The sequence below is a fragment of the Ursus arctos genome, unplaced genomic scaffold, assembly GCF_023065955.2.
Source record: "Ursus arctos isolate Adak ecotype North America unplaced genomic scaffold, UrsArc2.0 scaffold_6, whole genome shotgun sequence".
NCBI lineage: Eukaryota > Metazoa > Chordata > Mammalia > Carnivora > Ursidae > Ursus > Ursus arctos.
This window is the reverse complement of record NW_026623078.1, coordinates 52,423,814-52,450,153: the sequence shown is the minus strand read 5'-3', so window position 1 is coordinate 52,450,153 and position 26,340 is coordinate 52,423,814. Positions and strand designations below refer to the sequence as shown.

At 40.2% G+C, this 26,340-nt stretch overlaps 1 protein-coding gene across 2 annotated transcripts; it reads left to right on the top strand.

The window, feature by feature from the left end:
* Positions 1–6,561: 6,561 nt before the first annotated feature.
* Positions 6,562–15,394, top strand: ZNF706 (zinc finger protein 706). 2 transcript variants are annotated; one of them, XM_026495627.4, is made up of 4 exons: positions 6,562–6,749; positions 10,343–10,479; positions 12,362–12,469; positions 13,168–15,394. In XM_026495627.4, the coding sequence occupies exons 2-3, from the start codon at positions 10,345–10,347 to the stop codon at positions 12,455–12,457; spliced, it is 231 nt and encodes a 76-aa protein (XP_026351412.1). In that variant the 5' UTR covers positions 6,562–6,749; positions 10,343–10,344; the 3' UTR covers positions 12,458–12,469; positions 13,168–15,394. The 2 variants fall into 2 exon arrangements, with proteins under 2 accessions (XP_026351412.1, XP_044238601.1); XM_044382666.3 differs by lacking the exon at positions 6,562–6,749 and adding an exon at positions 6,886–7,116.
* The last annotated feature ends 10,946 nt before the right edge of the window (positions 15,395–26,340 follow it).

Genomic DNA, 26,340 nt, shown 5'->3' with positions numbered 1-26,340 from the left:
AGGAATCCTTATTTTTCTTTTTTTTTTTTTAAGATTCTTTATTTTTAAAGTAATCTCTACACCCAACGTAGGGCTTGACTTACAACCCTGAGATCAAGAGTCACATGCTGTACTGACTGAGCCAGCCAGGCACCCCCAGAGGAATCCTCATTAGATGGGAGTTCAAGGTAGGAAGGCTTCTCTGAGAATGTGATATTTCAGCTGGAATTTGAGAGGGGATAGAAAGTAGCCATACTGGAAGGGAGGGCAGGGCGTACAAAAGAGAGAAGGGCATATGGCAAGTCCCCATGGTAGGAAAGAGCTTGTCAACTTGAGGAACTGAAAGACCACTGAGCTGGAGCACAGCAAGAGAAGAGAATTGCAGGAGCCCAGACAAGGCTTTGTGTGTCATAACACTGGATCTTATTCTGTGTGTCATGAATGGCCAGTGAAAGGTTTTAAGCATGAAAGTATCCTGAGCAGATCTGCATTATTGAAAGATCATTATGATTGCCTAGAAGTAATTGTACTAAAGGGGAGCTGGAGAAGTTCTCATTTCCTGGTAGGTTAATTGCTCGAGACAAACCATGTGAAAGATGGTGACTTGGACTAGAACAGTGGCAGTGTAGGTGGTGAAAAGTGGACAGTCAGTATATATTCCTGAATAGAGTCAACATGATTTGGCAATAGATTGGAAGTGGGGGATAAATGATTAAGAAGTGTCAGGGCTAACAACAAGGTTTTGAAATGGGTATCCCGGTGGGTGGCAGTGCCTTTACTGAGGTGGGACAAAGTGGATGAGAAGGAGATTTGGGCATTGCAGTTGAGAGAATATTGGACATTCCAGTTTTCATTATTCAATATATTTCCTTATAGATTTTTAAAAATCACTTTTTAAAGATATAACAGCTTTATTGAGATATAATTCACATATGATATAAATCACTCATTTAAAGTGCATAATTCAGTGGTTTTCAGTATATTCAGAGTTGTACAATCATCACCATAGTCAATTTTAAAACATACTCATTATCCCAAAAGAAAGTCCATGCCCATTACCAGGCATTTCCCATTTCCCTCCCATTCTCCCTGCCCTAGGCGACCACTAATCTACTTCATCTTTATAGACTTGCCAATTTTGGATATTTCATATAAATCAAATCATCATACAATATCTGGTCTTTTGTGCCTAGTTTCTTTCACTTAGCATGATGTTTTCAAGATTTGTCCATGTTGTAGCATGTCTCAGTGCTTCATGCCTTTTTATGTCTGAATAATATTCTATTTTATGGATATACCACTTTTATCTATCAGCTCATCAGTTGAAGAAAATTTGGGTTGTTTCATAATAGCCAAAATGCTGTTTTGAGCATTCATGTACAAGTTTTTGTGGATGTGTGTTTTCATTTCTCTTGGATATAGACTTAGGATAGGAATTCCTGGGTCATATGGTAATTCTGTATTTAACCTTTTGAGGAACTGCCAGAATGTTTTCCAAAGAGGCTACACCATTTCACATTGTCACCAGCAAGTATGGGGGTTCCATTTGCTCCACATCTACTCCAACACTTAATACCTGTCTTTTTTATTATAGCCATCTTAGTAGGTGTGAAGTACTATCTCAGTGTTTTGATTTGCATTTCCCTGAAGGCTAATAGTGGTGAGCATCTTTCCTCGTATGCATTGGCCATTTGTATATCTTCTTTGAAGAAATATCTAATCAGATCTGTTGCCCATTTTTTAAATGGGTTATGTCTTCTTTTTTTTTTCTTCCCTCTTCAGAGATAGGGGGAGGGGCAGAGGGAGAGGGAGAGAGAGAATCCTACGCAGGCTCCATGCCCAGCATGGACCCCAGCCTGAGGTGGAGCTCAATCCCACAGCCCTGAGATCACAACCTCAGCCAAAATCAAGAGTTGGACACTCAACTGACTGAGCCATCCAGGCATCCTTGGGTCACTTCTTTTGTCATGAATGCTTTTGGTGTCATATCGAAGAAGGCTTTGCTTAACCCCAGGTCATGCAGATTTATTCCTATATTTTCTTCTAAGGATCTTATACTTTTAGCATCTACATTTAGGTCTGTGATCCATTTTGATTAATTTTTGTATATGGCATGAGGTAGGGATCCAGTTTCATTCTTTTGCACGTGGATATCCATGGTTGCAGCACCATTTGTTGAAAGGACTACTTCCCTGTTCAATTTTCTTGACATCTGTGTTGAAATCAATGTGAATATTTATTTCTGGGTTCTCAATTCTGTCTCACTGATCTATATGTCTGTTCTTATGCCAGTACCACAGTCTTAATTACTATAGCTTTATAGCAAGTTTTGAAATAGCAAAGTGTAAATCCTCCGACTTTGTTCCTCTTTTTAACATAGTTTGGCTATTCTGATGTAAGGGAAAAACAGACTCCTCCTCCCTGTGTCTCCTCTACTCCCAATACTTCACTACAACACTACTTCCCTTATGACACCAGATGTGTAGGTTTTCCAAACATCAAACAATTTTGCAATGACAGCTAGGTGTCCTACTATTTACTATCTAGCTTAAGAAAGCATCAGGTCCCACAGGTTAAGAGCTCAGTCCTGCAAGACTGCTTCCCTGTCCCTCTTCAGATGTCAATAGCAAGTTCAGGTCATTGCCTGTGTTTCTGATTAACCTGCTGTAAATCAGAGGTTCCCATGATCACCTTCTTAGGTTTGATTAATTCGCTAGAACAGTTCACAAAACTCAGAGAAACATTTACTTAATGTTTAGACTGTTATTGTAAAAGATACTATAAAGGATGCAGATGTGCAGCCTGATAAAGAGAAACACAGGGCAAAGTTCAGAAGGGTCCCAAGTGCAGGACATTCTGTCACCATGGAACTGGGGTATGCCACCTTCCTAGCATGTGGAAGCTCATCACATTTGGCTCAATAGCTTTTAGAGAGCTTAATCTCCAGCCCCCATCTCTTTGCCTCCCCAGAGGTTGGTGGTTAGGGCAGAAAGTTTTATTTTTCTAATCACCTGGTCCACTTGGTGACCCCTCCTATCCTGACACCATCTAGGGGCCCCACCCTAAGTCACCTCTTTAGCATAAATTCAGGTATGCTCAAAAGGAGCTCGAGATGAATGACAAAAGACTCTCCTATCACTCAGGAAATTCCAAGGGTTTTAGGAGCTTTGTGTCAGGAATGGGGTCAAAAACCAAATATATTTCTTATTTTACCGCATCTGGGTTCCTTGGAATTTCCAGGTGGTTTTCAAAATAAGCTTGTTGATTTTTGCAAAAATGACACCCGAGATTTTGATAGGGGAGGCACTGAATCTGCAGATAAAATTGGGAAATATTGCCAGTTTACAATAATAAATTTCTTGATCCATGAACATGGAATGCCTTTCCATTTATTTAGGTTTTCTTTAAGTTCTTTCAACAATGTTTTGGAGCATTCAGAATATAAGTTTTGCACTTATTTTTGTAAATTTATTTCTAAGTATTTTATTCTTTTTGATGCTATCCTAATAAATTGCAATGTTTTAAAAACTGATTTTAACATCTCTGAAATTGAGATGTATTGTACAATCAAGGGTATCTTAGTATTATGATAGTTCAAGTGGCAGTAATTTTTTTTTATCTTGGTGGAGGTAAATGTGACTTACAATCAATAGCTTCTTTGATTCAATATCATATGGTATTAAATGTGAAATGTCTATAAAACATTAAAGTGGAAATGGAAAATAGGCATTTGGATATATCAATTAAGAAATCAGAAGAAAGGGTTGAACTAGTAGATGGATGTAGGGTCATCTGAAGTTCATTATTTAAAGCCACAAGAGTGAATGAGATTCCTTTGGGGAAACAGTGTAGAGGAAACAAGGTATTTCAGGTTGGAGCCCTGAGAATTGAAACAAGAAGTTGATTATTGGAATAAGAGCTAGAAAATGAAACATTTTTATTTTGCGTTTATTGTCATTATTGCTGTTATTATGTGTCACTAGACGGAAGGACCTATGGGGTCAGGACTTTGCCTCTTTTACACTCTAATGAACCTCTAAGCTAAGCACTTTACTGTATTTAGATATTAACCTACATGCCACAGATAAATTGGGGAAAGTGATTCAGAATAATCTGTTCATTTGAAAAATAATATATTGATTAACCATCAGCTCTTTCACCCCTGAAAATCAAACATGAATACAAATAAATAAATCTTTCAGGTCTTCAGAGAAGCATTTTAATCTGATGCTGATTTTGGTTTGAAAACAGGCACATGCTTATTGCGTATTAACCTAGAGTAATTGTCTAAAGGTAGAAGAGAACCAGTCAGTAGAAATACTGCAGCATTCACAATTAAAACCAGCAATGTGTATAAAAATCCTTCTAAGGCATTCATATCCCATTTGCTGTCACATTTCTATAGAATAAGTAGGACACCAGCTGGTAGTAATGCTAATTCATCCGCCTTTCGTTTACTGTTTGTCACTTCTCAGATGCTGAATCTTATCCATCCCTTTTTTCCCTTATATTTCAAATGCCCTAACCAACATATAAAGTTATCATAATACCATATCCTCTAGGTAGCAGTTTTCAAACCGGGGAGATTTTGACCCCCAGAGGATATTTGGAAAGGTAATGGAGACATTTTTTGTTTGTCACAACTGGAGATAGAGTGCTACTGACATCAAAAGGGTACAGGACAGGGATGTTGCAAACATCCTACAATCCCTAGGACAGGCCCCCGTAACAACAAATGATCTAGCCCAAAGTGTCAATAGTGCCAAGACTGAGAAACTCTACCAATGGAGGTAAGTTTTTATATATATGAACTTTCTGGGGCCAAAGCCCTTAGCTTTTGCGAAATTCTCAAAGGTGGTATGATGTAGAATTTTAAGAAACGCTGGCTTAAATGGATATTTCATCTAGGCCTTGGTAACAAGCGGCATAGTAATATCGCTTCACAGCAAAAATCACCTATCCAGTAAAGACCTCAGCCCACCAAATTTCTGTCCCTTTCCACTGCCCACTCTGATTCGTGGCTAGACAAACAGAGCTCTTTGGATTTCCTGTGTCTAGGCTCTCTGGGTACCTCATACCCCTGTTGGCCAGGTTAATGCAGTTATTATGGTTATGGTGATTATTGATTAAGCTAGAGCTTCACGATATGTCAAAAGTTTTGATTTCCTTAGATACCTCCAGTTCATTTGGCCAATATCTATTTAATCAGTGCCTACTATGTTTAGCACACTGCTAGGCACTGGGCTTATGGTAATGAAAATGAGCTTGCAACTCAGTACTGGAGAGAGAGCAATAAAATTTAAACATATAACTTAAAACTGCAGTATGGGAGAGGTGTGAAAGGTAAAGGTGAGAGAGGCTGAAATGAGGGTGAGGAAGGACTTAACCACATCATTGTATGCCACCCAAATGCCACAAGCCGCTAACTCCTTCCTCGTTATTCTAAACAATTCTGTAGTATGTATATCCCAGTGCCACTAACGTGGGATGTATATTAAACTAGCTTCTCCTGGGCACGGACAGGCGAGTGGGAGAGTGGACGCCATCCGCAAGGTGAGAACATCAAATGCCAAAGCTTTCCTTCCCCTTGTTACTAATAAATCTAATTAGAAACCAATGTGTGTGGTGGTGGGGTGGGGGCTGGAGAGAAGTAGAATAAAGCCAGTATCTAAAATGCAGTTTCCAGATAATCAGATTACAACTGCAATCGTTCTTAATCACAGATTGGAAGTGAGCCGTCACGGCCTGTAAATCGAGACACCCCCCCCCCCCAAAGATCAACTTAACCATTTCCCCAAATATTAGCAACTCTGTATATTGTTAGTCAGCTAAAGCGTACCCTAGCCAGCAACACTGAGACAGACTGGAATCTTGAACTCACTAAAAACCCCGGATTGGTAAAAATAACCGGAGTTTCCGTGGGAACGAGATCGGGGGTTGGCCGGTGAGAGAACAAAGGCTGCGCGGCCCTATTAGGGTCCGCTGGGCCCGCTGGCCGCACTGGGGGCGGGGGCGGCGGCGGTGGTGCGACCGGGTGGCGGGCTCCCCGCTGCCCCACGCAGACGCGGCGCTGGCGTACCTCTCCCGGCCGGTCCCCGGGCCGCTGCATAGGAGCGCGCCGGCGAGGCGGGAGGCAAGTGAGAAGGGACGCGGGGGCCGAGGCCTGGCCGCCGCCTGAGTGAGCTAGCAAGCGACTTGTGAAACACGCCGCGGGCCGTCACCCAGCAGAACCGGGATCACGCGGCTCCCAGGGCCGGCAGAAGCCGCCTAGATAGAGCACGCGGTAGGGGAGGGGCGCCGGGGACAGAGGGCGACGTCCCCTGCAGTTCCCGTCTCGTAGGGGCCGCCGTCGCCGCCTGGCCCCGCCCCCTGGCGCTTATGTAATACGGGCGAGCTGCCATTGGCCCGCGCGACCGGAAAGGGCGCAGGCGCGCGAGCAGGGGAGGGACGCGGGGGGCGGCCGCAGCAGGAAGGCGCGTGGGCGGCGAGGAGCAGGCGGGCGCTGGGGCGACTGGGAGAGCTGCGCGGCGTGCGCGGGCACGAGCGTAGTGGCCTCCCCCGAGGCTAAGGCGGCGGCGGGCGCGCGCGGCGGCGGCGGCGGCGGCGGCGGGTGCGAGGCGCGGGCTGTTGTGCTCTCCTCTTTCCCCTCCTTGGCGGGTGGAGGAGGCCGAAGCGGTGCTGGGCGCTCTCCCCCTTCCTCTCCCTCCGGCCACCTCCCCCGGCCCTCTCGCGCTGAGCGGTCTCTCCGACGCAAGACTGTCCCGGTCCGGGTGAGCGGCTGTGGGGGCGGCGCTGACGCCGCAGGACGTCCGGGAGCCCGGGTGGGGGCCTGGCGGCGGGGTCGCCGCGGGTCGCGAGGGGCCGCCGGCCTCCCCGCCTCCCAGGCGGCGGCCGGGCCAGTCCTGTCCCGGCGCGGGCCGCGGGCAGGAGGGAGAGCTCGGGCGCCTGCCAGGCCCTGCAGGTGGCCGGGTTGCAGGCCGCCCGCGGCCGCGGAGCGGAGCGGTAACCTTACCCCTTGGCGACAGCAGCTGGTCGGTTTCTCGAGGCCGGGGCTGCCCGTGGCTGAAGGGGCCGGGTTTCGGGCAGCCAAAGCCTCCGGGAGGCGCGTCTCGGGCTGGGGTCTGTGAGGAGTGGCGGGTAGGTGGGGGCTGCGTGGCCGGACGGAGGAAGGGGCTCCCCGAGGCGGTAGAGGCCGTCTGGGAAGGAAGGTGGGCCGGGATGCAGCTGGGGTCGGTCAAGTGTTCGGTGAACTAGATCTTACTCCTGGTGCTTTCCTTTTCCCTCCCCGAAAGGATGTAGTTAACAAGCTAGGGTCAGGATGTTGATCACTGCCTGGGCCTCCTGGTTTCAGATGGTTATGGAGAATGATCCTACTTCCTGGATCCCAAATCTTTTCTTACTCATTTGTTCTGGTTTTAAGAGGAGCTTTGGGGGCAGTGCTTACTTGTTGCCTCCTGTAAGAGCTCTTCATTTTAGAAGAACTCTTTATTCGTTCTACTTCCCTCTTTGCAGCCCTCTCGGAAAACCACACTAAATAAGAGTTACATTAAAAGCCTGCGCTTAAGGTATTTGTAAATGACTTGTTGGCCTTCAGTTTGTCGTGTGTAATTAAGAAGTTGTGCTTAACATTTTGTAGAAAATTCGATTGACTTGAGAGCAGTTCCAAAGTTGAGCTGTCCAAAAGCAGGTGGCTTGTTCGTTTGCATTTCTGCTTTCAGAAAGGAAATCAATGCAGTGAGTTGTTAGAAGTTAGGGGCCTACCCCACGAGTTTAGACTGTTGATTCGATTTCCTTTACCGGGTTTTCTGTTTTAAAAATAAGAATAAACGACCACAGTCTTTACTTACTAAAGCTTTTATGGTTTTATTTGTTACTGTTACATGACAATGGAAAATGGGTTAAATCTAATGTTATGTTTTAAGAGAAGCCCTAAATGGAAAAGTTAAAAAAAAATGTTGCACATCTCATTACATTGTACAGATCACTGCATGAAAATGGTATCAAAATAGTTAATATCTTGTAATTGTCAAAGAAACTTCTGGAATTGGCATAAAACAATTGAGGTTACCCACAAAATCAGTGTGTTAGCATGCGTAGCAGACATTGTGTAGAAGAGTTCAGATGAGTGAAAGGACTGAAGTATTCTAACATAAGGTACTGATAAAAGATGTTATAAAATATTGGGATACGTAAAGATTGAATACCTATTATCATCCAAATCGTACTTAAGTATCCAAATCTTTTTGTGGGAATAGGTTCCGTATGCTTGCCATAATATTTGTACTTAAATATGCATTTATAAAGAATACCATTTGGCTTGGGGTTAGTAAAGATTTGGCTTTATAAAAACTAAAATGGAAGTTTAGTTTTCAAGGAGTAACACATCTGGTAATATTTATTATTTGGGAATATACTAGGCTAGCATACTAAGAATTTTTGTAGTTTGTTAAAATATTCAGCTGGCTTCTTAAAAAACCGTTGATCCTCTTCTATTTTTTATTTGACTTTCAGTTCTGTGTTAAATATTAGTGGGGAATTTGTTCAAGCAGTGTATTTATTTTGTCGTTTCCCTTTTTCTTTCGGGAGAGGCTCATCTGTTTCTATGAAATGCTTTTACTTTATATCCATTGACTAATTAGGTTTCCAGTAAGAAAAAAGCCAGCCCTGTTTTCTGGTAAAGGTGATCTAGATCCATATTATGTTCATATCCTGCAATGATTTGAAAGTTTAAAACCTAATTGCAGTGCTGGTCTAAGGTATATATAGGAATTCTACTTAGGACCCAGTTTCAATACGTTTGAAAAGCAGCTGGGGCCCATAGACTTTATAAGCAGGTTTAACTCACATTGTCTAATAGACTTTAATTTTTTTATTTTAATTCCTGTATCGTTAACATACAGTGTTATATTAGTTTCAGGTGTATAATATAGTGATTCAACAGTTCTATACATACTCAGTTTTCATCGTGATTAAGTGTACCCTTTAATCCCTATCACGCATGTCGCCCATTCCCCCAAACCCCCTCTGGGAATCATCAGCTCTCTATAGTTAGGAGTCTGTTTCTTGGTTTGAGAAGACTTTAATTTTAATGAAGAAGTAAAAGTAACTTTTTCAGTAACTTAATTATTTTTAACCCATTTAGCTTCATTTCAGACTATCAATAAAAAGTGATTTTCATTTTTTGTAAAGGTATCTTTACAAGGTTCATTCTCAACTGAAAACTAATTTAATTTTATTTAATAATTTATCCAGCAATCCTGCAAAGACCAATTATTTTTTCGGAAGATTTAAGATAGCACAGTAGTTTTATGGAACCTAAGTATTTAAGAGAACAGTTCCCATTGCTCTTAGGATCTCCTTCAGAAGCTTTAGATGGGGGCGCCTGGGTGGCGCAGTCGTTAAGCGTCTGCCTTCGGCTCAGGGCATGATCCCGGTGTTCTGGGATCAAGCCCCACATCAGGCTCCTCTGCTGGAAGCCTGCTTCTTCCTCTCCCACTCCGCCTGCTTGTGTTCCCTCTCGCTGGCTGTCTGTCTCTGTCAAATTAAAAAAAAGAAGAAGCAGCAGCAGCAGCTTTAGATGACAGCCCTTATTTCTCTTAAAGTTGTAAAAATCTTAATTTACAACAGTGAATACTGGAAAGAGAAAGTACCTTTGCAAAGTGATTGAGCAAATGCTTGCAGAAAGGTACTAAGCTTTTCTGGTAAATTTTTGCGGTTTATGTGTAGTGGAGTGCACAAATCCCAGGCATACAGCTCGATGAATTTTTACAAGTGAACACACCGGTGTAAGCATTACCCAGATCAAGATATAGAACATATCAGCACCCCATAAATCCTCCCTCATGCCCTTTTTTCTGTCACTACCTCCTAGATTAGTTTTGCCTGTTTTAAACTTTATACAACCTTTATTCTTTGAATCTGGCTTCTTTCTCTTAACACTGGCTACAACCATGCTGCTATTTGTAACAAAAGTTTTTTTTTTTTTAATGCAGCGTAGTATTCCATTGTATAAGTATACCACAAATTATGTATCCATTTTACTAGTAACTGGCATTTGGATTGTTTCCAGTTTTGGAAACAGGTGCTCTGAACTTTCTTGTATTGTCTTTGAATGTATATGTACATTTGTGTTTCTGTTAGATATATACTGAGAGTGGAAATATTAGGTTATAGAGTAGACAACTACCAGTTTCCCACAGTGGTGGTACTAATTTATTCTCTAGTAGCATTGTGTGTAAGAATTTGAAAACCTACACATTATGATAGACCCCTCTATAAAGCTTAAGTTTTCAATCCTGAGAGCGTTACCAAAACTTAGGTTACTCTGTGTTAATCACTCTAATGCCTTAACTTCTGTTTTTAGATATGGCTCGTGGACAGCAGAAGATTCAGTCTCAGCAGAAGAATGCCAAAAAGCAAGCTGGACAAAAGAAGAAACAAGGACATGACCAAAAGGCTGCTGCCAAAGCTGCCTTAATATACACCTGCACTGTTTGTAGGGTAAGGGGAATTGAAAGGCAGTTTTCCTGTGGACAATTCTTTCCTTAGATGTTGGTTTATATAGGTTACAATTTTGCAACTATGGCAAAATAGTAGATTGGAGAGCTGGTTTTTTTAAGTGTCCATCTTCAGTTGTCTGTTCAACAAATATTTTTTTGAATGGCTCCTGTGGCCAGGCATAGTTCTGTAGGTGTCAGGGAATTTAGAAGAAAGATGTCTTCTTCAGGGCAGATACTGCACTTTGAACTTTGTAAGGAAATCAGATCTACACTCTTAGTTTACAACTGTGCAGGATACAAGTGAACATATCTCTGGTTATGAGTTCACTTTTTTTCTTTACAAAATTCATAGTGGGGTGTCTGTAAAACTATGTGGAGTATATTTACGTTGAGGGCTTTTACTAGAACTAATGTGTTCTATTAGGTGGGAAGAATAGTCATAACAACTACTATTGAATGCTTATCAGGTATTTTGCATGTATGAGCCCATTAATCCACACAGCCACCCTATGAGACAAAGGACTTTTATTCTCATTTTACAGAAGAGTAAACTGAGTCATGGGGATTAAATAACTTGTGCAAGGACCCAGCTAATACAGAAAAGAGCTGGAATCTGAACCCAGGCAGTCTGGTTCTGGAGCCCACCCTCCAGACCACTGTACCACACTGCCATTCAAAGAAGTTTTTCTTGGGGCGCCCGGGTGATGCAGTCAGTTAAGCGTCTGCCTTCTGCTCAGGTCATGATCTTGGGGTCCTGGGATCGAGCCCTGTTTTGGGCTCCCTGCTCAGCAGGGAATCTGCTTCTCCCTCTGCATCTGTCCCCCACACCCCGCTTGTGCTCTCTCTCACTTGCTCACTCTCTCAATAAATAAAATATTAAAAAAATTTTTTTTAATTAAATTCCAAGCCAGAGTCTCCTTTTTGCTTTTTTGTTTAAGCTCAGCACCCTTGAAGTTAGTCAATAGACGTCCCAAAGGAAAAAATACATGGTGAGGTTGGTCAAATACATATGCGTATATATGCCATACGTATAAATAATGTATTTTTTTCCAAAGCCCTACACCTGGGGAGGGTTGTGGGAAGGGATCTCAGTAAGACATGATTCCAAGACTGAAGTTCATCATCTGAAGGTATCCCTGATGAAACATGTTTCTGACTACATAAAAGTTCTCACTAAGAGAAGAAATCTATTATGTTAAGTATCTTGTTCATACTGAGCTTTGATACACTCAAAATAATGAAATCGAGCAACTTTAGATTCTGTTTGGGAAGGGGCAGGGTAAAAGTAAATTTCATTAAATTACTGATGAATAAATACTTTGAACTAAAAGTACTAGAGTGGTTCACCTATTTAAAAACTCAGAACAAAACGGCAAAAACTTATTTCATGTTTTGTTTCATCGAATGGGCTAAAGAATAAATGATTGAAGGTCCTTGCCTAGGGAAGTTGGTATAGTGTAGCATTTGAGAACTGAAGTACTAGTACTAGGTTAAAACAAGCCTGGGCAAATTACACTCTACGTTTTAGTTTCCTTATCCTGTGAAATAAGGAAGGATAGCAGGAATTTAAGATTATGTAGGAAGGTTCTATGAGAATTCAGGTAGCCTGCTTAGCATAACGTGTTAAGTAAATGTTATCTGTTTGCTGTTAATCAAACAAGCAGAATATTTCATTCTATGTGACCCACCCTTTCTTCGTATGTGAAATGTGATATAATCTCTTTATTACAAGGTCCTTTTTCATATGCCAGCCACTAGTTGCAGGGACTTAAAAGTGTTTTGAGATAATTGTCTGTCATGAGCAGGCTCGGGATTTGAAAAATTAACAATTTTTTATTTCATGAATAAGAGCTTTTTTTTTTTCCACATTTTTTTTTAATTAGACACAAATGCCAGACCCTAAGACCTTCAAGCAGCACTTTGAAAGCAAGCATCCTAAGACTCCACTTCCTCCAGAATTGGCTGATGTTCAGGCATAAAGTTGTTTACAGGTAATTGACCTTTTTGTCTTTTCGTTTCCTAATGTCAAGGTTGTATACAAGAGCAAAATTATCTTCTGTGACTGTGAATTTAATGTGTACCTTCCAGCTGAGATTTTATTGCTTCCCCTTTTTAAGATAATGTTTACCTTTACAATTGTAAAAAGCCCATTTTCCCAAACCAGATCTTCTCAATGCCTTTGAAACACCCAAGTTTTTACTACTGTAGCCCAACATGGGGGGATGAGGTGATGCTGGCCAACTCTGGTCCAAGAATAGAAGAGACTTACCAGCTTAAAGAAAATAGCAATTACAAAGGCATTTGAGGGTCTTGCTCCCAGAAATGATGCAGAACAAGTTCCTGAGTGCTTTGGTGCAGGTATTTTACTTCCGGGGTCTAACTGCTTCTGAGTGCGTTGGGACACATGGCAAACGAAGGCATATACTATGTCAACTTGAGAGTTGCTTGAAAATAATCGGTGTGGTTGGGTTTGTGTTTTTTGTTTTCTCTAAGGTGGTGATGGTGTGAGATAATTATTTCTTTTTAAAGTAAATTCATCAAAGATTTGTTGTTTATAAAATCATTGACAGATCTGTCAGACTAACTTGATAGCTTATGCATGTGGTGCATTTTTCTTAGACATTTGAAATGCATATAAGTTGTATTTGTGCAATGCTTATTCACTGCAAATTTCATTTATGTTTTATAGGTGAATTCATGACACCTTTGACTCTTCTACTGTCTCAGACCTTAGGTAACAAACCTGCAGCTGCTTTTCTAACAAACTGTTGATCAGCAAAAATAAAGGGGCTACAGAAACACTCATTTTTATGCTGTTCCCTTTTGGGCTTCATGCAAAGACAATTCTGTGTAAATGTACAGTTGACTCTGATTTGGAAATCTGAAAATCAGTCCATCCTTGTTATAAAAAATTTTTTTACAATTGTAATTATATTGATGTTCATATTGTGTAAAATAACTCATTTAATAAAGTAGTACTTTGATTTTACAACATCACAGGTTAAATGGTTCTAGAAATTCTGTTCTAACTTTCCACATTATTTGCCTTATGAAAATCTAATGAATTCGTCAGCTAGAATTGCAGGTACAATTCTTATCTCCCTCTCTCAGCACAGTGGCAGGTTCATTAGCTAAACTAGAACAGACTCCTTCATACAGTTTTACTGGCAGTGGTTGATCTAGGTGAAGAATGACTTACCTGCTGCCTTAGTATATTACCATCATGTGTCATTTACCCTTCTGATTGTTTCCTGTGTTTGAGGTTGGAATATTTCAACTTGCCATATGACCTGGCCATAGCTGCCAGCCGGGAATACCCTGTAGATGACTGATAAATTCCTAATGCGTTGGATTTTCAGTGAGCCCTTCTGAAAGATTAGGTTCTGAGGCATATGCCATAACGAAATCAGTAAGGCTGTCATTGAATACAAAATACGATGGATCATATGTGAACTGGTAAAGCTCAATATATTATATAAATTATACCAGATTCTTTCAAAATTCTTCAAGTTCATTAATTGGAAATTAAAACTCAACTTTTGAAGGGCTTTTTGGAAGTTTAATGTTTTGACCAATTTTATGAATGGTTTTTCATTAACAGGAAGATTGGAATGACTTGCTGCTGGGTTAATTCCCAGAACCTTCTCCCTCCTTTCTTTTGTAAGTGAGTGGTTGATTTTAGGAGTTTACTTTGTGCTGACTCCTAAAGTCAAAGACTATACAGTGTGACTTCTGTCTGAACTAGAAAAGGATTAAAATAGGCCAATCTCCACATCTTTTGGCTCTGAGGGCGGGGAAGTGGGTTAGTTCAGATGGATGAGGTGAACCCTACCCAGTTAAGGAAGACTAATTTTAGGGTTCTTCTAATTTGCTTTTGTCAACTATTAACTTTACTAGTGAAACTGCTGTAACTCTGTTTAAATTTTAAAGTTAATATAATAGGAAGAACACTCAACTATTTACTGGTAATTGCTTAGAGCCACCAATCCGATCCTGTGGATTACAAAATGCATTCCCTCTTTCTGCTGTAATTCATCACTGCATTTGTTTTGTAGCTATGCATATTCTGCCCCCCTTGTTTGACTTCACTGTAAGTTTCAAGTAAGATATTTACAAGGAAAAGCTTCAGCGGCAATAGTTTCTTAGCAACTTCTATTACATTCTTACTTTAAAATAGTCATTTTTTTCATGTATTTAATTTCCTGTTTCAGATTTAATATCTGTTATTTCCTAATATGTTCGTACCAGAACATTAGAATTTGCCTGATTGCTTGTGGTGGGTATTATTAAAGTTCTGGTTAAATTACAATTTAAAGTTTTTAAAAGCGCTTTGACCATGTGTATGTTTACATTTAGTAACAAATCATTTAAAAACCATTCACAAGTTTTAGTTCATTTTTTTTCATTTTTGCTGACTGTAATTCAGAATAAAAGCTTTTTGTTCTTGTATTTAACCCTTTTTTATAAGCAGCTGAAGACACCATATTTAACTTTATATCACAGTGATAGGAAAATAGCTGCATTGGTCTTGCATAAGACATTAATTCTCATATTTCTTTTGTGTAAGGATTATTAGTACAAACCCTTTTTATTATGTTTGAGTTAAATCTGCTCTAAGGGGAAAACTACAATTCTTAAGCATCGTCATTATTAAATTTGAAGATTCTTTAACAGATCACAGCAAAGTTCATTATAAAACTGTTATGGTGTCTTCAAAGACTTTATAAAATCTGAGACACAGAGAGAGAATTGGTCCGTTTGTATTCTGTATTTCCATTAATTGCCAAAAGGAATGGGGTTAAGATTACATTTGTTTCCATTCTACTTCCTATGGATCTACATCCCCATGTTTAACTGACACACTGGGGGCTCAGTTGTGTGCTGTAATGTCTTATTAAAGAAGATATTAAAGAAAACTAAACTAGTCTAATTTCTTCTACGTTTTAGGAGATTTTTATATTGCCTCTTCCCATTTTTTTTTTTAATTTCTCAACTCAGAGTTGTCTCTTGAGTGTAGAGCTCAGTCATCTAAGGGCAGCAAGAGATTTTTCATTTCTCATTGTTTTTCGCGCATTTGGTCTATTTTAGGTGTATAGAATACTTGAGAGTGAAAGGGAAAAGTTGTCATTCTGCAACCTTCCTGTAGTGTAAGTTGTTGGAAGGGGGAAGTAATTGGCTATTAATATAAAAATAATACTAAAATGACTTAGGTCAGTAAACTGAGATAACAGTTTGGTTTTATCTAGCTAGTTAATCACATCATAATTCAAATCTGAGATATAGGTAGCATGAGTACAGTAGAGTTTACCAACATTACTATTTTAGCAAGAAGACTCTTGTTTTTCATTTTTATTAGTATGTGGAAAATATAGCTTCTGTTTTATTTTTTTTTATTTTTATTTTTATTTTTATTTTTATTTTTTAAAGATTTTATTTATTTATGTGACAGAGAGACAGCCAGCGAGAGAGGGAACACAAGCAGGGGGAGTGGGAGAGGAAGAAGCAGGCTCACAGTGGAAGAGCCCGATGTGGGGCTCGATCCCGGAACGCCGGGATCACGCCCTGAGCCGAAGGCAGATGCTTAACGACTGCGCTACCCAGGCGACCCCAATATAGCTTCTGTTTTAAAAGGTAGTTAATAATCAAGGCCTTTTCTATAATACAGTGATAGTCACACTCTAAACTGTAACTGCAATACTATATTGAAACTGAATTACTCTATTTGTGCTAGATTTTTCATTTTGGGGGAGTTTTTGGTTTGGTTTGATTTTGGTCAGACACGTACTTTTTCGAGTGTATAGAAACGAAGATCAACACTAGGGGGTTGTGTTTACTGTGACTTTACAGTCTGAAATCTTTCAGGCTAGCCAAATTTTATCTGTTGTAAATGTTTCAGAAGCCCTTCCTATGTGTAGGTTTAATAAAACATCTATATACTTTATTGAGAAAATAGATGTTTTATTAATAAAAGTTCAACTTGTCTTTGTGGATTACCATATTGAACTGAAAATTGAATATCCTCTCTTATTTATTTGAGAGAGAGGAAGAGAGTGCACAAGGTGGGGGGGGGGGGTAGTAGGAGGGACAGAGGGAGAGAGAGAATTTTAAGCAAGTTCCATGCCCAGCCCAGAGCCCAAAGCTGGGCTCAGTCTAATGACCGTGAGATCATGACCTGAGCCAAAATCAAGAATCAGATGCTTAACCGATTGAGCCATCCAGGTGCCCAGAAATGTTTTCTATTTTAAATGTTCTTTAGGTAAGCTATTTACTGAGTTACCATCTTTTGGGAGTTGTTTATTTTATTTTGGACAGCCATTCTGTAGCCCCAATTTTTTGTACATAGCATGGCTCCAAATTTAAAATCTGCACATATGGAGCCAGATTTCAGTCATTTATTTGTATTCATATGGGCATATTTACAATGTGAAGTGATTGTGTTAAAATCATACTACTTTCTAATCATTTTTTATGTATACACCATTATTGTTTCTATACATGATATCATTAATAGCTTAGATTTTTGTAGACCAAATAAGTACCTCACTTTACCACTGTCTTCTGTCTTGTAAAATTCCGAATGTGACTTGCATTTTGGATTCTATATTATTAAAATTTTAATTAGTAGGAAATAGGCCAACATAGTATTTCTTCCATAACAATGTAACAGTGTTTTTCAAAATTAGGTCTGTAGAGGGTGACCATACATCCTGGTTTGCCAAAGACAGTCTTGGTTTAAATATTAATTTAGTATTAAATATCAGACTTACATTAGATACTAAGGTGTTTCCTTATAAATCTTCTGTCTGAACTGTCAGCCAGTTCATAGGTCACGTTTGTCAAACAACTGGGGTGGTTTTTAAAAATGTGCATTTTTGGGGCACCTGAGTGGCTCAGTGGTTAAGCATCTGCCTTCGGCTCAGGGTGTGATCCTGGCGTTCTGGGAACGAGCCCCACATCAGGCTCCTCCGCTGGGAGCCTGCTTTTTCCTCTCCCACTCCCCCTGCTTGTGTTCCCTCTCTCGCTGGCTGTCTCTCTCTCTGTCAAATAAATAAATATCTTAAAAAAAATAAAAATGTGGTACCCCATGGTACCCAGAAATTCTTACTCCTAAATGGGAACATGGGGTACTGGCAAGGTTTGCCTTCTGTCTATTTTTATTTAAGGTTTTTTTTTTTTCTTTTTTTCCCCTACTGAGACTTAAATATCTGGTCAGATGAACTAGATTCCAAAACCTTGAAATACCTTTATTCACAGGCATTCATATAAACTTAATACTGTTTGTACTGAGTTCAGACTTTTATTTCCTGATCATCTTTTCACCTGGAGGATTTATGGGAAATGGCCAGTTGGGATTAGAGGTATTGCTGATTAGTACAGAACACTTCTACTGAGGAAGGAAGGGAGATCTGCAGTCCTGGCTGTGGGTTAGACATCCTCCGGGCTAATAGCAGTGAACACTTAGGACAAATCTTATGATTTTGATACAGGATGCTTCTATGTATTATTTGATCTGGATCTCTGCAATTTTCTTTTCTTAGAAACTCTTAGTTTTTTTAAGATTTTATTTACTTTGAGAGAGAGCAGGAGCAGGGGGAGGGGCAAAGGGAAAGGAAGTAGACTCCCCCCTGTGCAGGGAGCCCCAAGTGGGGCTGATCCCAGGAACCTGGGATCATGACTTGAGCTGAAGGCAGACACAGCCTACTGAGCCACCCATGTTTCCCTAAACTCTTAATTTTTGAGTATTTCCGGATTTACAGAGAAGTTAAAAGGGAATAGTATAAGATTCAGCTTACCCTACTGTTACAATCTTATATTACTGTGGTGTGTTTATTACAACTAAGAAACCAGCAGTGGTATATTACCATTTATATTACCATTACCAGTTTGTCTATTAATATCTTTTTTTCTGTTCCAAGATCCAGTCCAGAGTGCCACATTGCATTTAGTTGTCATTTCTCCTTGGTCTTTTGTGGTCTTTGGTGAATTCTCAGTCTTCTCCTTGTTTTTCATGACCTTGACGGTTCTGAGGTATGTGGAGATATGTTGTATAATGTCCCTTAGCTTAGATTTGGTTTTTTTCCTCATGACTACATTAGGGTGCCGGGTTTTAGTGAAGAAGGGCACAGGTGATGTGCCCTTCTCATTGCATCCTTGGGGTAAATGATCCCCACATGACATCACAGGTGATGTTAACCTTCATCATTTGGTTAAGGTGCTGTCTGCTATGTTTCTCCCTTGGAAAGTTATTTTTTCCTTTCCATATGCTGATTTTTCAAAGTCCAGCCCTTAACTTAAGGTGAGTTTAGCTCCACCTCCTGGAAGGGAGAGTACCTATGCGTATTATTTGGAATTCTTCTATATGGAAGATTTGTTCTCCCTGTTGTTTATCCATATGAACTCTTAATTCAGTATTATTTATTTTGTTATTCAAATTATTTCAACTTTGGCCATTGGGAACTCTTTCAGATTGGCACCTATTTCCTTTTGCTATGCCCCCTCCTTTTTTTGAGCATTTCCTTATTTGTACCGCAAGAAATTCCTGCTCATCTTGTATTTTCTCTGCCCCAGTCCTCAAATGAGCCATTTCTCCAAAGTCCTGATTTCTTTTATTGGAGAATGGTATATAAAAACCAAGATCTGGCCATTAGGTATGAGGTTTGCTTCTTTTTTTTATTTCTATTTTTTGTAAGAAATGTTAACCTTTTTTTCCACCAGTAGCTATTATTATTTAAGGGTTGTAGGGAAGAAGAGTATCCTTACCCCAAAGTCTTTAGGGGATGAGCTCCCTGAACATCATTAGTCAAGCATTGTCTTTTTTTTTTTTTTTTTTTTTTTTTGTCATTTAAAGAATTTTTTAAATTTTGTTTTCTTTTCTGAAGCATTCTCTTTTAAGTCGCCAGGATATTTATTGAGAATAATACATGTTAAGTTGCTTTATGAACTGTAAGGTATTATATAGAAGTAATTCATTATTATGAAAGAAATATAGTAAAGGTCCTTTATCTGTATAAATTAAAATGCATTTTAGGAAATAACACATATTTATTTACACAATTGTAGGCTATATGTTTAAGTGTTTGGTGTGTTTTGTAAACAAAAACTTCAACAGGAATATATAGAAGGGAGATGACTTGTGGGTTGGAGAGGTTGATTTGTGCCTGGAAGGTGGGGAGTCAGCTGGTGAGGAGTAGGAGTGACTAGGAGAATCCAAGTGAGGGTGGCTGAGTGAGCAAAAGCTCAGTTAAGCACATAAAGTTTCTTTGAGAGAAAGGGAGTAGGCCAACCGGAGCATAAGGCTTGTAAATGAGAGCCTTTGAGACCCTGGATGAGAGTGGGGAGCAGTTATTAGAATGGGACCAGATTGTGCAATGCGTGCACACTGCAGTAAATAGTTCAAATTACTCCCGACACTATCGGGACACTTGCAGGGTTTGGGACAGGAGAATGACACCATGGTAGGAAGACTAATAATTACTAGTGAAATATTCTGTTGGTGCTTTTTTTTTTAAATATATATTTTTTAAAGGTTAAACCCAATCTTTTTTTTTAAAGATTTTATTTATGTATTTGTCAGAGAAAGGGAGAGTGCGCTCAAGCAGGGGGAACAGCAGGCAGATGGAGAAGCAGGCTCCCCACTGAGCAAGGAACCCGAAGGGGGACTAGATCCCAGGACCTTGGGATCATGACCTGTGCCAAAGGCAGACGCTTGACTGACTGAGCCACCCAGGTATCCCAAGATTTTATTTATTTGAGATAGAGTGAGAGCGAGTGAGCGGAAGAGAGAGAGCACAAGCAGAGGGGAGAGGCAGAGGGAGAAGGAGAAGCAGGCTCTCCACTGAGCACCACTGACCAGGGAGCCCAACATGGGGATTGATCCCAGGATCCTGGGATCATGACCTGAGCCAACGGCAGATACTTAACGAACTGAGCCACCCAGGAACCACCCCCTCTTTTTTTTTAAAGATTTTTATTCATTTGTCAGAGAAAGAACACAAGCAGGGGAGCGGCAGGCAGAGGGAGAAGGGGGCTTCCCACTGATCAAGGAGCCCAATGAGGGACTCGATCCCAGAACCCTGGGATCATGACCTGAGCCAAAGGCAGACACTTAAGCAACTGAGCCACCCAGGCGTCTCCTGTTGGTATTTTTGATACAGATCTTCTTACTACCTTTTGTACTTTCCTTGTTTCCTTAACAGTATACCTGTCCATAAGTTAACTTTTGATTATTCAAGGTCATTATAAATGCAGATGTACAGGCAAGAATTTTGCTCTGCTACATTGCAATGATACTGGTAGGGCCCAAAGAGCTGTATTTTGGGATGTTTGCTTGGCACTAAATGGTCCCAGACTACAGTGTGTCTTGGATATTTATTCTGTTCTACCTCATTACAAAAGTAATAATATTTTCATTACATACAGAAATTTGGAGAATACAGTAAAGTTGGATTTTATGTAGTCACTTTATATACATGATGTTTTCCATTTCACTTAACATTATAACAAGTGGGGTCTTTTCATGTTACAAACTTTAAGTAAGCCGTTTTTGGGGCTGTTTAATGATCCACCCAGTAGGTTTGCTATATAGTTGGGTTTTTTATGTTTTATTAAGTTTTTAATATGTTAGGTCAGTTTAGCAAGTTACAGTAACAAAATAATCTTTCATGTTTCTAGATCTTTCTTTCTTTTTTTTTTTTTAAAGATTTATTTATTGAGAGAGGGAGAGCATAGAATGAGAGGGAGAAGCAGACACCCCGCTGAGCAGAGAGCCCGACGTGGGTCTCCATCCCAGGACCCTGAGATCATGACCTGAGCCGAAGGCAGACGCTTAACTGAGCCAACCAGGTGCCCCTCTAGATCTTATTTCTGATCTGCATTTTGTTAATTTCTCTTACTTCGTATTTCTGTGTATGGATTTTCATAATAACAAAATAGATTATATTTAAGCCTTGTTTTGAAAAGCCAGGAATATTTCTAATAGAAGCAGAGTTTCTTTTTTTTTTTTTTTTAAAGATTTTATTTATTTATTTGACAGAGATAGAGACAGCCAGCGAGAGAGGGAACACAAGCAGGGGGAGTGGGAGAGGAAGAAGCAGGCTCATAGCGGAGGAGCCTGATGTGGGGCTCGATCCCATAACGCCAGGATCATGCCCTGAGCCGAAGGCAGACGCTTAACCGCTGTGCCACCCAGGCGCCCCGGGGGCAGAGTTTCTTAACTAGGGTAAGAGGTTGTAAAACATTTAAGGCTGTAGTTGAATGACCAGCAAGAAAAATGGCAGCATTGGGTTCAAATTTGGCTCTGCTTTCTCCTAGCTGAGTGAATGTGGACAGGTTACTTCACCCTTCTGAGCTCTAGTACCTTTTGTCACATTATGAAACACAGGCACTAATCCCTACCTCAAAGAATTGTTCTAATTTAAGGAGAAAATGACATAATGATATAAGTACCTGTGCGGTCAGTTGGCGCTCCAGAACTTCGTTCTCTTGCCACTCTCTTCCTCTTCCTCCTCCTGAAGTTAGTACATAATGTGTCTCACATATACCCCTCTTACTTTTTTCTGTTTCTGCTTGTGTGTTTTCTTACTGAAATAGCTTTCTCTTCTCTGTCTAACCCCAGTCTCTTCCTGTGGAAATGCTACCCATTCTTCAAGGCTCAACTCAAATGATTTTTTTCTGAAAATTTTCTAAGTTTCTGAAAAAAACAGTAAAGAAAAATAATGTGCTTGCTTTCAGTTAAGCAGCAAGAATAAGTAATGGGTGTTGGATATCAGCACCTCGGCAATGTCTGTTTATGTGCTATGTATTTGGTAAAAGCCTCATTGTAAAAATGAAACAAACCCAATATGATAGAGTACTGAAGGGGGACGTGATTTCATTGGGTTTTCACTTGGCCTTGGTTATTATAGCTGAGAAGGCTGTAGGAATTTGCAGAATTTGACACAAAGTGAAGCACTGTCATTCTAGGAAAGTAATATGGATGAGAAGCTATTCCAAAAGATAGCCATAGATAATTTGTGTCTTGATTTTTATAAAGCACAAAAGAGGATATTGAAGAAAGGACAGAATTGTAAATTTGTTCTTAGTCTCTAGGTAAATACATGCATTACCTTTTAATTGTGAATTCCCTTTTCCTCAACCGGACTGACTACGTGCGTAGTTTGCTAGTCTCTTCCCCCAACCATGTTTGTTTTCCCTGCTATAAGAAATTCTCCGGAAGCACATTTCACCCCCACCTCTGAAGCTGTCGGGTGTTCCCACCAGATGAACACACCCCTGGGCCGGGACTCGTAAGTCCTCTGCAGTCTGGCCGCAGTGCGTGCTTCCAGCCAGCCCCTTCTGCTGCCCTGGCTGAGCCCATGCTGTTCCTTGAGTAACTCACTACCCCTTTTTGCCTCCACACAATTTTTCTGCCTCTTCACGAGGGTGCCCTCTTTTCCTCTCTTCCATTCTTTAGAGGCCTATCTCTAACTTCCTGATGCTCTCCAGTCTCCTAACATCACTCTTCCTAGCTCTCGGGCACTTAGAATAGTCTCTCTCTCCAGCATTATGTATGCCCTTCTTACTTCGGATCCGTAGGTACCAGGACTTATCTTACTTTGGTGCCTACTGGAATGCTTATGATGGAGCATGCAACTATTCGTTATCTTTCGTTGGAGTATGCCCTCAATTGCAAGAAATCATTCCTGTTGCTTTTGTGGATTACTTGTAGAAACTTTTGGATTTCCTTTTTTTAAATTACTAAAGTCATACCCAGTGCTGGTTATGGGCAGTGCCATACATGTAGGATACTTTATAGTTTTCAAAGTAGTTTTCTTTTTTTGAAATGCATATAAAACATGAAGTCAAGGCACAGCTTGATGATATATCTTAATTTCAGCAAGGCAGAGTAATGTAAGTGGACTTAAACTAATTTTGAACTTCTGATACGTTTAGTAGATGTTGTCAACCTATCAACTTCCATAAAGCTCTGTCTTGTTCAGTTTAAAGAGTGTGTGTGTGTGTGTGTGTGTGTGTGTGTGTGTGTATTAGCAGTTTCCAGGTGGCACAAAGTATGGAGAGAAGGTAATAGAGAATTACAGTTCAGAAAGATTTCAGGCTGAAACACTAAAGTGAAACCAACAAGATTTAGTTTAAATGGAATAAATGTCAATCCAATTAGGATTAATAAATGCATCATACAAGTCCAAAATGTGGACAGGAATCTGTCACTGCATTTTTTTTTTTTTTTTTGATGTGAAAGCCAATGTGTTAGTTTGTCATAGGCTTGTTATGAGTCTAATGTGATATCTCTGCTTTAAAAGGTGGGAACGCTGGGGTGCCTGTGTGGCTCAGTCGGTTTAGCGTCCAACTCTTGATTTTGACTCAGGTCTTGATCTCATGGTCATTGAATTTGAGCCCTGCGTTGGGTTCCATGTTGGGCATGGAGCCTACTTAAAAAAAAGGCAGGGGGGACTGCAACCTTAGTTTAGGAGAATACACATAATCACACAAAATTTTCTTTATTCATTGATAGCCAGTTTTCATGTAAAATTGGTGTTTGATTCTTCATGTCTTTGGTTTTGTTTTTAAGTGAAACAGTGCTTGGTTAGATTCCATTCAGTGGGAGAAGAGGTCTAGGATGGTGAGTAGACTTTAAACCATGGTTCCAAGGGAGACACTTGGAGAGTTGATCTTTGTTCTAGGGGGCAGATCTGGAAGATCATGGAAGAAAAATGATTACAACATCTGGATCTATCCAGGAGCCTTCAAGTTCTTAGCAAGGCAGCTGTCTGATCACGCCTGGGACAGTGTAGCAGGGTCTTCTGGCATGTGGAGGGAGGTAGAGTAGATCAGTTCTAAGATTCCCTTCTCGTCCAGTAATCCTATGGTATCAAGTAATTTACAGTTAGGACGTATGTAGGTAGTTCTGTACTTTGAGTTTTGTCAAGAGGGAAGTAGAAAAAAAGTGGGAAGAACTCTTATATTGACTTATTTTAACATAAAAACTATTTGATCTTCATTTGTCCTCATCTTTCTCAGACATCTGTATGTTTTACATGGGGAGAATATTGAGTCAGGATAGGTGTCAGGATATCTTTCTCACATTTGGACTTGAGATGTACATCCACCTATAGGGTATATTTGTGTTCAGTATTTTAATAAGCTCTTAGATGTCAAACTTAGTTTAGAAATGCTTCTTTTTGTCATCTGGTGAATGTTATGTTATACCGTATTAATAGATGTAGCTTAAGTCAGGACTATTCTTCTTGTCAGTGGACTCCATACTTAAATTACAAAATTCTGTGAGTAAAAAAATTCTAGATTATACACTACTAATGTCTTTATAGATGATATGCCTGTGTGTTCATTATAACTATAAGCCATCACAAACGTAGACCTTAAATTAGGATGAGGTGAAAAAACATTCTAGTATTTTTCTTTCCACATTCCAACAAATCATTGTGTATTAGCACCCAGAACACACACACCTCACTTTGGAAACCATTGTTCTTTGGCATAGAACTCAGGACTTTGGTTTCCTATTCGTTTTTAAGCTGAAGAGATTCTAGCAACTCAGGGATGCGTAGATCTATAGATCGATAAAAGCAAGTGGAATGTGTATCAGGTCCACACTGCATGTAAAACATTATGCAGAGGCTGTAAAAAGTATAAGACACAGTCTGCCCTTGAAAAAGTACACTGGTAAACGGCATGTGGCAACATTTTTGGTAAAGGGCATGGGGTAACATAGTTAACCCATTTAGTTTGGAATGTGGGACTTAGGCCTGAAGAGAGAGACTTTCCTTAATGTGCATAATGGTGATCCGTGAAACCTTAGAAATGGTGATCATTTCTAAGGCAATATATAGTCAAAAAAGAAAAACTTGCATATAAAACTTTGGAAAGGCCTCACATTCAGAAGATGGGTAGAGAAGGAGATAGGGACAGTAACTAAAAGAGCAGTTGATGGGGGGATGGAGAGTGGCAGGATAGAATGGGCTCCAGGAGACCTGTGAGGAGAGTCCGAGCAAAGGCTGGGTAGCCACGGGTGTGAACTACCATTCATTTACTGGCTGCCTGCTGTGTGCCGGTGTGTGGGTCAGAGACATTTCTGAATTGCAGTGGTCATCATCCCAAATCCTGCTTTGAGGTCAAGGGAATGTGGTTTCGGGAAAATAGAAGGGTTGGAAACTGGGTAGCAAGGAAGGAGCAGATGCAGACCGCTGACTTGCGAAGCCAAGGTAGGGCCAGATGGCACATGTCCAGGCCTAAATCAAGACTGTCCTCAGAGAGGCCAGAGCCCTGACGGCTGGTGAAACCTGTTCATTGCTGGGCACAAGCACTCAAGTTTAAAATGTACTCCGAAGTGGTCTGTTTTTTAGGCTCAACTCACTTAATTTATATTTAAAATGTTGGGGTAAAATACTTAGAAACAAATATGCCATATTTAAGTACAGCATCTTAACCTATGTTTTCAGTGTTTTAGTCCTCAGCGACATGACCTTTACTAACCGTTCTTAGTAGCGTGCAAGCAGAGCGTACCAAGTGACTCATTTACTGTTGGTTGAATAAGAATATACTGACGTTATGATACCCTTTCTGGCCAATTGTTTAAACTCTGACATTTCTTTTAAATCAAATGTAATAGTGGTTATTTTCTCAAAAAAAAAAAATAATAAAAAAAGCCCTAGAAGTGCAATTTCTGAGTGAAAGGTATATGCAAAAACTTTCACACTGGCTGTCCTTGGACGTGGGTCTCGAGGCCACGTGTCCCCACGTGTTTTGCATGAGGAAATGGCGGAGGATCCATTCAGAAGCTCTCGGTAACACTGCAAGGATGATTAAAAAAAAAAAAAAAACATGTCAAAGCGCTTCTGTGACGTCT

Coding starts and splice junctions, on each gene's coding strand:
- ZNF706 (XM_026495627.4), top strand. CDS start 10,345: ATGGCTCGTGGACAGCAGAAGATTCAGTCTCAGCAGAAGAATGCCAAA. Junction 10,480..12,361: donor ACACCTGCACTGTTTGTAGG/GTAAGGGGAATT, acceptor TTTTTTAATTAG/ACACAAATGCCAGACCCTAA.